The sequence below is a fragment of the Oenanthe melanoleuca genome, chromosome 8, assembly GCF_029582105.1.
Source record: "Oenanthe melanoleuca isolate GR-GAL-2019-014 chromosome 8, OMel1.0, whole genome shotgun sequence".
NCBI classification, from domain to species: Eukaryota; Metazoa; Chordata; class Aves; order Passeriformes; family Muscicapidae; genus Oenanthe; species Oenanthe melanoleuca.
The window spans coordinates 28,234,950-28,247,889 of record NC_079342.1 but is presented as its reverse complement, the minus strand read 5'-3'; the positions used below and the strand labels follow the sequence as shown (position 1 = coordinate 28,247,889).

The 12,940-nt window shown below is 41.5% G+C and overlaps 1 protein-coding gene across 15 annotated transcripts in view; it reads left to right on the top strand.

Annotated features, from left to right (window-relative positions):
* RASAL2 (RAS protein activator like 2) overlaps positions 1 to 12,940 on the top strand; it is a 162,764-nt gene that overhangs the window by 49,096 nt on the left and 100,728 nt on the right. For 4 of the 15 annotated variants that reach the window (XM_056497366.1, XM_056497371.1, XM_056497365.1 and 1 more), the window contains exon 1: positions 7,442 to 8,250. The exons of 8 other annotated variants lie outside the window; for them this stretch is intronic. In XM_056497366.1, coding sequence (XP_056353341.1) covers positions 7,665 to 8,250 — 586 coding nt within the window. In that variant the 5' untranslated portion in view covers positions 7,442 to 7,664. Of the gene's footprint in view, positions 1 to 6,942; positions 8,251 to 12,940 lie in introns of those variants that run through there. 3 more of the 15 variants (XM_056497372.1, XM_056497367.1, XM_056497364.1) reach the window with 2 other exon arrangements.

The window sequence follows — 12,940 nt, the reverse complement described above, 5'->3', positions numbered from 1 at the left end:
ATGTTTCATCTTTCCTCTCTAGAGTTTATTTTTCCATTTAGATGAAGGTTTAATCCTAAATTTCTACTGTCACTCAATTGTTGTCAGTTGTCTCACTTTAATTTGCTGATATTAGCACAACATTCCTATGGGGCTACAAGGTGGGTGTTAGGATAGTTCTTATCTAGCTCAAGGAATTTCCCCACCTAAATTCAGAGCCTAAAATAATTCTGGATTTGTAAATTCTTCGTGTTTTGCTGTCTAGGGACATGGCTTAGTGGTGCACTTGGCAGCTTTGGGCTCATGGTTGGCTTCAGCCTGAAAGGTTGTCACAGCATACAGAGTATTTCTATGACTGGTGGTGTTTAGATTATAAATGCAAGAATTTAATTATGCATATTGCTAAAGTTCTTAATTTATATACACTGTAAGAGTACACTCTCCAGTGATTTTGAAGAGTGCTGTCCATTAGCTGGTGGTTATCTTTTGCTGCCAGTTGGCTCTTACAGTGGGATTTCCAGTGTTTGAGAAGCTTTTAAAATATATTTACATTTTAAAATTTGTGTGAAGGAAAAGACAGTTTATTCACTCTAAAAAAGGATAAAATAAGATAATAAATAAATTATAAATGAAATAAGATAAATAAAATAAGAGTTACAGTAACTAATTTAAAAATATACAGAATGAAATTATAAACCCAGCTCCTAACATCTTTGGTGGAGAGTTATTAGGTCGTATTTTTGCACCAGTCTGCAGTGAGGATGTGTTCTTTTCTAGTTACATAAAAGCTGGAAAGCTCAAATAAATGCACCTGCTATTTGGGCATAGTTACCAAGACCATTTTTGGATTTATATCTATTAAGTTGCCTATATTCTATAACTGTATTTCCTCCCCTGATAATTTAGTCTGCAGTTGGTTTGATGAACACAGGGATCACATCTAGAAATAAAACTGTGTTTTGCTGGTAAAGCTCTTGCTTTAAGTTTGCAGCAGTAATGATTTTTTTTCCCTGCTCTCTTCACAAAAATCCCAAACATTTCAGTTGGGAATGAGGAGGGCTAATGGGAAGTTAATTTTGCCTGCTGAAAAACAAGGCTATTAAAACCTGAAATGAGCAGCCTGTGTATGATATTTCTGATGGTCCTAAGCCCAACATGTAATCATGAAGAAATGGATGTCAGACAGGGCGTAAGCGCTTTTTTCTTTATGCAGCTGAACTTTCTGTATTTATATAAACATATTGATTTATTTGCAGAGTTGCAGAAGTTGACAGTGAGGTAGGTCAGTCCAGCTGTCCTTCTCCAGGGGCTCAGGTTGGTGATCTGTTGCTTCAGAAGGTTTCCTGCCAGCCTGAGCTCCCTGTGTGTATCAGTGGCTCACAGCTCAGTGTTAAGCCATGGAGGAGCCAGACCTGCTTACCTCCAGGTCATGCATTGATTTATTTATTTGCACCAGTGCATGCTGCTGAAATCCTCGGCAGCTGCGTGTGGCTCAGCCACTGTGTGTGTCTGGCTGGCTCCTAAATGTACATTTTTATGGCCCTTGAAACTTGGCACGAGCTGTGTTTGGTCGTCAACAACAACAACAAAAGATTGCTAGTGAAATTAAAACCTGGCATCACTGTTCTAGAGGTTTATCCACAATGTATTGAAATGGGATTTTCTTGCTAACATTTCCTGGCATCCATCCAAAGCCCAGCATCTCATAAATTTATATTATCTCTCTACTCAGTTGACAGGGCTGTAGCAGCTTCTCATGCAGATCACGAGAACAGCATGGAAAAATGAAACCAGAAGACTTTGAGGGGGAGTTGGTATCAGCAGGGAAATTGTAGCAGTTTTGCCAGGGAATGAGAGGGCAAAAGTCACAGAACCACTGGATGAGTCAGGTTGGAAGGGAGCACAGTGGGTCATTTGATCCCTCCTTCCTACTCAAGCAGGGTCATGCAGAGCACAGAGCAGCAGATTGCATCCAGGGAGGGCTGGGATATCTCCAGTGAGGGAGACTCCACAGCCTCTCTGGACAATCTCTTCCCCTGTGTGGCCACTGTATAGTGAAGTTCTTCCTCATTTTCAGGTGGAAATTCCTGTGCATCTTGAAGAGCTTTCAGTACTTGCCTTCAGAAACTGGACCATAGCAAAAGCAGAGCTGAGTCAGGCTGGCTGCTGCAGCTGTAGCTGTAGTGACAGGTTGGGCTTGGACTCGTGGGGCAGGGTCAGCAATTACAGCCTGCCTTGGCACAAAATTTAAATGAGGAAAATGAGGTGCTCTGTGGCATTTAAATAGTCTGCTGTCACCGTTTAGCTTGTTCAGAGGCACTTCAGTCTCAGCATAGTGATTGTGGAAAAGCATATCTTGGTTTTGTGGGACAAGTGAGCTTGCAGTGTAGTCACTGGGAGGCTTGGCCAGCTCCAGGCTTGTGAGAGGCATGCGTGGCAGCTTTGCTCTCAGGAGCTCTGGTTTGGGCTCAGTGAGGGATCTCTGTCTTCCAGGCATGCCAATTCCAAGCCTCACTCTTCCCCTCACTCTAATCCCAAATGCAACAATTTCTAAGCTGCCGTTTCATTTCTCCTCTGTGTAACTTCTAAACATTAATTAACACTGGATATTAAGAGGTCGGGTAAGTCAGGTGCACTGCTCTCTGCTGAGCTGAGGAAAAGTCATATCCACCTGCAGGAAATGTTGCAGGGGGAAACAGATGCATCTTGGTGATAGGAGATGGGAAGGGGATGTTAGGTCATTAATTACTTAGCCTTGAATAAACAAAACTTAATTTTTTGAAAAGTCTCTAATCTAAATGGAAGGAAAAATCTTTCATCTTCTGTGCTGTTTAACTACATGTCAAGTTGGGTCAATTGGGAAACTTTTGTATTCATTCCTGCTTTATGTATTGATTACTCCTCCATTAACTGTTCCAATGCAGTGAGCATTGGGCTAGTTTTAGATGGCAGAAGAGGTAAGGGGAGCTAGACTGCTAAATCCAGGATCCCTGACCCTCTGTATTCCTTCTGGTTTCTCTAGGGAGGATACAGGGCACAATTTGATTTTTCTACAGGTTAAAGCTCATTTGATGGCTGGTTGTTGGGGACTTAAGCTGGGCTTTTTAGAAATGGTATTTGCTTAGCCTGATAATTTTCTCAATTAAAAAAGAGGACTTGGTTGAAACCAAGTGTGGTGAGTAAATGTTCATGGATGTTGGTAGTTGTGTTGGTTTTAGTTTTTTTCTCTTTTAACTCTCTTCTCTCCCCTTTTTCCCTCCATATCTTGGTAAAGAATGAGAAGCTGGTAAGTCTGTTTGGCCCAAAACTAATTTAGAATGGAGCAGTTCGGTCATGGGAGATTGCAGTTCATCCCTTTTTTACAATATAAGCTATGAACTCAAATTTTACACATTGTAGTACCTTTACTCAAGCACTAGACAGCTTCCAGAGAGCAAGCAAGCATTAAATATTCATTTGTAACATCAGAGCCAGGTTCTCCTTCCAGCTGCTTGGCAATTGTGCACTTGGGGTTTTCTGTGGTATTGCTTTTTACTTTTTTAATTGGCTGGTAGTATTTATTAAACAACATACTTTGAGAAATTGCTGAAGCTCCATGCAGCAGAGCTGGGTAGTTTTTCTGGAGAGCTGAATGGTGGAGAGCAGAATTCCCACAGAGGAGGCCCTTGGCAAATATTTATCTTCATATGCTCGGTGCAAATGTAAGGCTGCTTGTGTATATTTTCTGTGAAATGTTATGAAGTTAAGAAAGATTGTTTTCCCAATACAATCTTAAAGCTGAAATACAGTTACATTCCAACATAACAAATCTGCATTTTGTGCATAAATTACTTAAATATCTAGGAGTAGTGAAAAAAAATGCTGTTAAACATGTCAAATGTGATGATTAAGTGACTGGATTGTTAGGAAGAAAGTAGTAATTTTCTGAAAAGCTAAATGAATGATTTGGCACAATGAACTGCAAACACTGCCCAAAAAAAAAAGAAAACTGAGGAAAATTTGCTAGTGGAGGACCACATTTGTAGGCAGTTGGTATTGAAAATGAGAGTGAAAATATTTCAGATTTTCTCAGCTTAATTGACAAACTCATTTATTCCCCTGCCATTATTTTACCTGCTGACAGCTGCGTGGGTGGCTTAGTACGGCTGGGGATCTCACATCACTAATACAGTGGCAGTCGCTGCTGTGAGCTGATTGCTTTGTGATACTGAGACTGTGAAATGCTTCCCAGGATAAACTGCTGCTCTGGACTGGAGCCTGAGTAACTGGACTGCAGATCAAGGAGAAAGTTCTGCCTTCTTCATTACTCGCCTGCACCTTCTATGGACACAACAAATGCTGGAGCCACTTGAGACCCATTGAATTAATGTAGACAAAGGGGTTTTTGGAACATCATTGCTGCTGCTGATGATGTGTGTAAGGAAGGGAGAGATCAGTTTGACTCGTAGCCCAGACTAAAATTTTTGAGTTAGCTATTTAAAAGAATTGTCTTATTGGTAGACTAAGCAAACGTGTCTATCAGTGTTTTTATGTTAATAAATATGTAAACCTTGTCTGCCTTTTTAGAAGCACTTTGAGAAAGACCCTTTTACCCTCTCTAGAGTACACTGTGAAACCTCAGCTAGGCCAAGGGTACTTTCCTTTGATCATTAAATGTGTTCTGAGCTGTAGTAACATGAAATAAAAAGTGAAATCAGAAGTAAAAAAAAAAGTAAAAAGCCTTCTCAATATTATTCAAACTTAAACTAAATTGTGACTTTGTTCTTGGGCTTCACGTAGAGTGCTTATTGAAGCCTTTCTCTGTATTGTTAGGTCTGTACAGAGCTGTAGTCCAACCCCTGGCCACACCAAGAAAAATAGTTTTGAGTAGCAGTTAACCCATAACTGGTTTTGCACATTGCTTTGTGCTGTAACTTGAGATGTGGTTATTCTTTCTGTGTGTTCCCTTGCTGAAATGGGTGGTCTTTGTGAGTCAATGATCAATGCAAAGCCAGCTGTATTTGGAGGGGGATGGAGGGATCTTTCCATACAGTCAGGTGTCCACAGGATGGTGATGAGAAAGGAGGGGAGAGTCCTGGTGATCATCTCTGTCCTCATGCAAAGACTGGTGTCTTGCCTAAAGCTCTGTCCTGTCCAAAGTGCTGTTGTGCTAAATCTCTGCCTTGGTGCAGCTGGGGTTGTATTATCCGAGCTGAGTCATTCCTCAGGGGTACTCAGTGCTCTGGTAGGGCAGGTAAGGGCTCTCCAAGGGCTGTTTCAAGAGTATGGTCTGTGTGGATGCCCAGCCTGGCAGAGATCAGCAGGACTTACAAAGCACACTAGAAATCCACAGCAAGCAAGCCCAGGAAGGCTTCAGCTCCTGCGCTGTCTGTGTTTTCTGTCCTTTCCTGCCCTTCCGTGCTCCCAGCCCAAAAGGAGATATCAGTGTGTTAGCAGAAACTTGAGCAAACACGGCTTGCAGAGCTGACCAGAAACCTGCCTCACATTCTCAGCTTTCCCTGCTGATTATGGCTTGTGCCACTGGAGCAAACCACATCATCATCCATCGGATTTATTCATACTCCTGAAGTTCCATAAAGCCTGTTTACCAGCCTGCCTAATTAAAAGCATTTGGCCAAAGCACTGCTGCCACATTGGTAGCAAAAGGCCCAAAAAGGAGTGGGAGGACCTGTGGCTGGAAGGCTTTGGGGGACCCAGTAACAGCAGACCCAGCTAAAACTGAGGTTTTCAGTGCTTCTGTTTGCCTCAGTCTTGAAAACATGAACACCCAGGTCTCTGTGCTTGGTGAAAGGGATCAAGGAGAACAGCTACCAGCAGCAGATGAGGGTTGAGTCAAGAGTTACTTTGAAGAACCTATGTGAGTCCCTGGGGCTGGATGGGCTGAAACCATAGGTGATCAGCAACCCCTGGGATCAAGAAGCAGAAGACAAAAGCCAGCTAACTTTTTTTCTGGTGGAGTTTGTATCTTATTTCCACAGGAGTACCAGTATCTCTGTGTTTACTGCTTGTGCTTCTTTGAAACTTCATTGCTCTGGATGAAAATTGTAGCAGAGTTGTGGTATAGGTACGTTTTGTCATTCCAGACTTATGCTCTGAGCAGCATGATGTTGACAAAGCATAAGAGGCAGCATCATGATTTGATGCAGAAATTGCATTGCAGTGTCCAAACTGTTTCTGGGGTTATTTATTGTGACTTCTTAAACATGGTCATTTTTAGATAGCTGCTTTTGTCATTTATAATTGAAAAGTCTAACTTGCTACTGAGTAGAGAAATAATATTTTGATTTGAAAGAGGTTTTCAGGCAATTCTCTGTTCTAGGGACCAGTGATATCCTTTCCCATATATACACATAAGTAAGGAAGTTTTTGTGTCGGCAGCTGTCAGGAATGTATTTTGGCTGATGAATGCAGTCTAGTTTAAAGGCAGGATCCCATAGTGGGTCAGTTAAGCTTTATTGGTCTGCCAGAGCAGATTATCATTTCATTTAACCAGAGGAGTCGTTTTCATTGTTACTTTATTGCCAAGGGTGTGTCAGCGTTTCCATTGTAAACCCCCTATTTTCAGGGATTTGAGTAGACTTGAGATTTCAGTGCTCTGGTCTAAAACGTGGGAAGCATGTTCTTCATTCACCAGCAGATATTTTCTTTATGAGATTTTAGAATGGTCAGCTGTTTCTCAAATTGTAGTGAAGGCAAGAGGGTTTTTTCCTCTTGGTTAAACAGATAGGACTATATTTTCCATCTCATTTATTGCAACTGGATTTATAAAATATAAATGCCTATTCTGCTGTTTAAAAAGGGAAGAAAGAGGGAGGAGAAAAAGGAGTAGCTTCCTTCTGCCCTGTTCTGTTTGCCATGCCTCAAACCCTTCCCTTTGGTCTGTGTTTGGTAAAGTCCCACCCACCCTCTCAGTCCCTTCTCTCCTCCTCTTTGCTTATTTCCCTGAAGTGTGTTTACACTCTCACTGCATTGAGTTGTAGGGTTTGTTCTCCTTCCTCCATTTCTCCTCTTTGCTTTCCTGTCTCGTGCTTCCAGCACTCAATTCTGATGAATATGCCTGTATTACCTTTCTCTAAAAGGCAGCTCTGAGGCACTCTTAAGTGATACAACTTACCTGTGGTAAATAGAAACTTTATACTTAACTATATATAGTAATATACTTTGCTGCTTAACTGAAGAACACGTGCGTGACTCTTAGTTGAGTACTGCAATTTTTCAACTGCAATTTTTTCTGAGAAGTTGCTGCATCTCTAGAGCAAAGTGCTTTTGCATTCCTTTTTTTTTTTTTTTTTTAAACCAAATCTTTAATGTAGACTGAAAAAAGTGAAGTGTGATCAGCACAGAACAGCACTGTGGGTTTTCATCGCTGGGTTCTTTTAGTCATTTCCTGAGAGCTTGGTGCAGAAATGTGACAGCCCAGGAAGCAATAGCAAGCTCAGCAAGGCTTCGTGTGCTGTTAGAAGTTGGTGTGCTGCAGGTGAGGGCACATCCTTCTTGTGGAGATGTAGGAACACCTGGTTCTGGGATTGGTGCTCAAGGTCTTCAGGAGGAACGTCTGCTGTTTCTCCATTCACAGCCATGAATGAAGTAACTGGGGATGTAAAATGGTGAGTGAGGAACTACAGCAACGTGACTACTAAGCAGCAAGGAATCTGAGTGAAGCGCCGGAATCCAAAGGGTGGAAAATGAGTGCTTTCAAAAAGCATCATAGTCTTTTTCCCAGGACCTTCAGAAGATCTTTGTCAGAACAAGATGCTGGCACAGCTGCCCTGAAGGACTATCATTGGTACCACCGACTGAAAAGCAAGAAGTTGAATAAACAGATGAGTTTTGACTCAGAGAAACCTCTTGCAGCATACAGATGGCAAACACATCCTTGGCCTCTCTGGAGGGTAAGCAGAAGAGAGGGGTCCTCCAGTTTGAGAGGGGAATGCAGTGACCCAAGTTTTGCCAGAAGTTCTGCGAGTGTGGGTGCTACCAGTGCTGACCATCTCCATGAAGACCCACCTGAGGCACTGTTCCCGAGGATGGGGCGGTTGCGGGTTCCCTTCAGCCGCTCTGTGTCCGAGCCCGAGGCGCGGAGCGGGAGCGCCCGCCCGTTCCTGCAAGCCGTGCGCTCGCTGGACGCCGGGCAGCAGGGCTACCTCCTCAGGGGCGTCTTCTCCTCTCGCTCAAGTGGCTTTGCAAAGATAACGAGTCCAAAAGGGGACCCTGTTAGTGAATCCATAGCTGAAGGGAAGACAGAGGACTATCAATTTCTTTTGAGTGCAGGTAATTAACTCGCTTTTGTTTTGTTCTGTTTGTGTAACAGGTGGGTGTGATAGTTCTTTAAACTGTTTCATAACTCGTTCTTATTAACATGACTCTGATGTTCTATCTTGATTTTTAAAAAGCAACTGAAAAAAGGTCCTTTCCTGATGAGGAAGTGGTATGAAATGTTTTGGTTTGTGCTTTAAAAGGTCCCTTTAAAACAAGCATCACCTGGTGGTAGCAGTAGCATTTCCTTCTCGAGTGTGTGGTACATGCAGTCCTGCAGGCACAGTATCCTCTGTGGTGGTGTGCTGTGCTGATTGAGATATCAAGCCTGCTCCTGCCAGTGAAGTACCAGGGAGAGAGAGAAATTAAGCTGTCTTTTAAACAGAGTTCCAGACAGTAGAATGGGTTTAGTTCCTCATACCAGATTCTCCATTTTGTAATCAAGCAGCTGGTTTGGTGTCTGTTCTCTGGTAGATGCCAAGAACAGCTGTGTTGCAAGAGTTTAGCCAGCTGGGATTGAGGTCAGCAAGATGCCAGTCTGAGATTTCATTTCAATCTACCCTGCTGATAACAACACTCTTAAGGCAGGGTGGGAAAAAAGAGCAGGGGGAAAAGGGATAAACTTGCCTTTTTTTTCAGGCTTTTCTGAAGCTTTTTAGTGGGCTACCCAGCCTGAACCTGGTAACTGATGATGCCAGGAAAAAAAATCCACGAAGTTTAAATTTGTAATAAAACCAAAAATAAACTTTTCTTCTCCTCAAAACCTCAGCATTTTTCAGAGTCCTCCAGATTATAATATTAAAAACCTGAAAACGTCTGGGTACAGTTAAGGCTGCTGGACAAGTCATCAGTATTCAAAAAAAAAAATCAGTAGTAGTAATGAAAGAAGAATATACTATGTCTGCAGGGTTATTCAGTCTTTCAGTCCTAGTGGAATGTCCCTGACAGTCTTGTGTTTGCTATTGGAAGCTGTCACCTTGCTTCAAAACAAAAACAAATGAGCAAAAAGAAGAAATAACTAAGAAGGACTGTATCTGTTCAAGCCTATTTATTTACAGTCACCAATTCATTTCTCCAAGACCTTTTTCAATAGAAATTTGGCTTGATGATGCTTAATAAATTGGGTTGAACACAAGGGGGAAAAAAGAAGGTAACAAAAGTGCTTTTCTTCTTTTTCTTTTGTGTTGAAGTCTTCTCATTAAGGAGTTGGTTGGGTTTTTTGTCTCCTCTTGTATTTATTCAGATTAGGAGCAAAGGTTTCTACTACAGGCTCTCACTGTTGTTGAGACCTTCTGGGAAGGTATTCTATGTGATATGAGCATTTTGGATCAAAATGCCACAATATATGAAGGGTTGAGCATCCTTCTTTCTTTTGTTCTGGCGCTCTTTGAAACCAAATGGTTGTCTCATAATTCACAAGTATTGCCAGTCTCTGTGTTACTGGGATGCTTTGCTTTTTAGTAGTGTGTAAAGTAAACAAAGGAAAAGGATAACTTGTGAGAAGGCACCACTTGGTAAATACTTCATCTTAGTTATGGGACAGTGAGGGAGCCTTTTGGCTCTTTTTTGGGCAGGCCAAACCTCTGTCTGAGCCTACCAAAATTGGTTTTGCAAAGGGAGTCACAATTCAGGAACTGAGAGAAAAACAGTGGGTCTCTAGATTAAAAGTCAAATTCTCTCGAGGGAGGAAATTGTAGCTGAGAAGGTATTTGGGGAAATAAGTTTGATGAAGTCACCTATAAAATCACTTGCAACAGCCAAGTCCTGCTTGGGCGACTTCACAGGAAAACAGAGCTTTTGGTGAGATGGACAAATGCCTCCATGGGGTTTCTCTTCACCCTTTGCCATCACAAATGTTCAATCTCTGATCCCTCAACTGGATGACTGCTTGTGTTTAACAGACCTAGTTCATCCTGTAAGAGGTGCAGCTGTGTGGAATATACAGTCAGAGGACAACTAATTTCTCTCCACTGGTTTTATTTTTCCCTAAAGACTGCTCCTGTGGCATAACTAGCTGGGGCTGCTGGGCAGAGGCTCCTGCCCAGTGCAAGACTGTGAGCTGAGACCTGCTAAAACAGTGGTAAAACTTGTGGGCTCCTGGGGTTTAGAGCTGAGGTCTGAAAAGAGGTGAGAGAAATACACATCTGTCATTCTCAACCACAATCTAGATGCTCAGAAGGGATCTCAAATCTTGTGTTCTTCCAAAAACCACATGACTTTAATTCAGAGGTTGTCACTTAATTTCCATTGACTATTTTGGTGCTTGGATGGGCAGAGGGTGTCTTTCCATGCCTGTAGTCCTGTTTACTGTTCAAGGAAAAATCCTAGAAAATGGATGTTTTCCTCTCCTCAAGAAGCAGAACTTGGTAATACTCATGTAGCTGAGATCTGTAGTTAAAAGTGCTCAGACACTCAAACTAGCAACAGTATGGTGTGAGGCATGGGGTTTCTCTAAAGTATGCAAACAGCTTTACACAAAAAAAGCTTGATCTAAAGCCCCCCAGGAAGTGTCTGTTTGGACAGAAATTCTTCTCAAAATGACTGAAACCCAAGAGACCTTCTCTGTTGTGAAATACACAGTGGGAGAGGCACACTTTGGACTTGAACCAGGAGAACCAAGGGTACACGTTCTGTCTCACTTCTGTCCATGGAGCCAAGTCCTCTACTTCCATAGCCTCACTCAATTAAAAGTATCTCCACTTTCCTCTGAAATACTTGGAGATAATCAACTTTTTTTAAAGTTTGTCTTCCTTCTAATGCTTGCCCGGCCTCTTGTGTTTTCCTTCATCTCTGTGCCAGAATGGCAGAATGGTTCCCTTCTTCAGGAAATAACTCACAAGAGGACCAGTTGTTTTTATGGCAGATGGAAGAGGGAAGTGGGATTTAAAAAGAAAAGAAAAAACAAGATCTGGATAAATATTTTCCAGTTGGTCTCACAGTCTAGGAAGCATGTTCAGACACTGTTTCATCGGTTCTTGGCTGTGGAAATCCCTCCTGATGGATTCACTCATCCTCTTAGGCGATGAAAGGATGATGAACCCCAGGAGAGCTGCATCCTTTGGCTCTGCCCAGAGCCTTGGCTGGATGCAGAGCCTCCCTGGACTGCATGGCAGGCTTGCTTTATCCCACTGCAGCGTGGGTTTGGGGAGGAAGGGCACAGATGGAGTACACAATCAGCAGGAATAGCAGAACTCTTTCCTCTGATGTTCTGCATGGGTCTTCCCAGGAGCAGCCTGGGCCAGGTTTGGGTGTGAATGAAGTGCTTTTGGTGCATATCTGCTGATTTTTAACCACTCCTAGAGCCAGGGATTTGGAACCAGCATTTCCACTGGCATGTGCAAAGCCTGAAGGTAAAAGGTCTTATACTTGCTATTATTATTGTTATTATTACTAATATTATTTACTACTTAGGAAATCTTAGAACATATTAATTTCCTGTGAATATGTTAGTGTGAGGAAGGAGAAGTGTCATTCTGTTAAACTTGTTGATTGAGAACATACCATGAAATGTATAGAAAGAAGGTAAGGAAAGAGCTATGCAGACAAAGCCTTGGATCCCAGGGTTGTGGGTGAGCAGCTGCACCTGTTCTTATTATTTCTGAGTGTTACCAGTGACCCTTTCACACTCTTGAGAATGGGTTTGTGAGAGAGTTCTCAGATAACATTTATTTCACTGTTGCTTATCTGGATCTCAGGGTGGTGTGTGTTTAATTGTAGACTGATGACAAAATAATCCTTCAGTAGAATGCCTTACCTATATCTTCCTTGGATATCTCTGTTTTGGTTTTAGGGGGTGAGGGTAAACACTGGTTTGTTTTATTTAGTGCGTGTTTAGTTTTCACAATCACTCTCTTGTTAATTATAAAGATGATTCTTCAGAATTCCTTCCTTCTCTTTCATCACCTGGATAAAGATATGTTTCTTCAGTCTTGTAATTTTGATTTCAAGCTTTCATTCATTTTATAGAGGATTTTTTGTGCCTTGAATGAGAGAATATTTTATGTCCTTGCTTTTCCAGAATTGTTTGAGGTTTTTTTATAATTCACTAAAGTAATTTGAACTCTATGTTCTCTTAAAGCTCTTTACACTGTAGGTTTATTAAATTTCATTTCTTCCATATTTCCATATAAACTTATATGGGATTTAATAGACATTTGTATTTTCCCATTTATAACTCAAACCCAAGGCAGTTCCCTCTTCAGTTTCTTTCAGCAATTCCCAAAATACAAAGCTGTTTCTTCCTGAGTAGGAATTTAGTATTTATTACTCACTGGTGCAGCTTTTCTGTATTCATGTTTTTAAAACCACTTGCTCATTTTAGAAGCCCTTCTACTGACTCATGTTCCTCCACTCCCAAATCTCTTTTGCGCTTAAGTAGTTTATTTTTGGTGAGGTTTTTATTAGGGAATTTTTACACAATTGAACTTATTAATGTGTTCCTTTAAGTGCTGTGCAAGTGCTTTGTGCTGTGAAACCTGATGTTGATGTTGAAAGGTGTAGTCTTAATGTTCAAACTCCACCTTTAATTATTGGAGCAGATTCAATATAGCTGCTTGTACAAAATCCTTTGTTGTATTAAGCTGTAGTTTTGTGTAGTTATTAATATGAAAATAACATATTGCTGCCCAGTTTCTCTCTCTTTTTTAAACTGTAGTGTGGTCTTGTGCTAGTAAATGTTGTGTTAACATGGTATATTTGAAATTAC